The sequence below is a fragment of the Trypanosoma grayi genome, assembly GCF_000691245.1.
Source record: "Trypanosoma grayi strain ANR4 Tgr_509_V1, whole genome shotgun sequence".
Taxonomy (NCBI): Eukaryota; Euglenozoa; class Kinetoplastea; order Trypanosomatida; family Trypanosomatidae; genus Trypanosoma; species Trypanosoma grayi.
Genome location: NW_008826128.1, coordinates 1,614 through 2,252, shown reverse-complemented (window position 1 = coordinate 2,252; position 639 = coordinate 1,614). Strand labels below are relative to the sequence as shown.

The window sequence follows — 639 nt, the reverse complement described above, 5'->3', positions numbered from 1 at the left end:
TTGGCTGCCGTCACCGCCATGACAGTCTTGGCGTCGAGAAGCGCCTCAAGCGCCACAACTGTGTCGTAACTCTCCACCGCCACGCCTAGTTCAACGGCAAGCTCACGCACCAGCCCCTGTCTCTCTTTATCCTCAATGTGTGCAGCCATAACGTTCGCCTCTGGCATCACGCTGTTGGGGAGGAACTCCTGCATTGTCGAAGATCCAGCGTGCGTTGGAGAATTACTTCCCGTCTCATCTTCCACCGCCGACGCTGATGCAGCAGGCGTCACTTCAGGTTCTGGCCCGTACTTCTGCACGAGGGCGGCAAGGAAATCCTCCTCACGTCCAGCGTACTTCTCCAGCTGCGCATCCACTTGCCCCAACTTGTTGGGTGCGTACTTCCCGTAGAAGGCTGTCAGCCGTTCCCTGTAGGTCCTGCCACCAGCCTCACTGCCACCACATGAAATAGGAGGCGCAGCAGGCGTCACTTCAGGTTCTGGCCCGTACTTCTGCACGAGGGCGGCAAGGAAATCCTCCTCACGTCCAGCGTACTTCTCCAGCTGCGCATCCACTTGCCCCAACTTGTTGGGTGCGTACTTCCCGTAGAAGGCTGACAATCGTTCCCTGTAGGTCCTGCCACCAGCCTCACTGCCACCA

The 639-nt window shown here is 58.7% G+C and overlaps 1 protein-coding gene across 1 annotated transcript; it reads right to left on the bottom strand.

Moving 5' to 3' along the window:
• Window positions 1-2: 2 nt before the first annotated feature.
• On the bottom strand, window positions 3-638 carry DQ04_05091010 (hypothetical protein; the record flags this gene model as incomplete). Its single annotated transcript, XM_009313974.1, has 1 exon — window positions 3-638. A coding segment is annotated over one exon (636 nt), but the record flags the coding sequence as incomplete, so codon positions are not given.
• Window position 639: the final 1 nt, after the last annotated feature.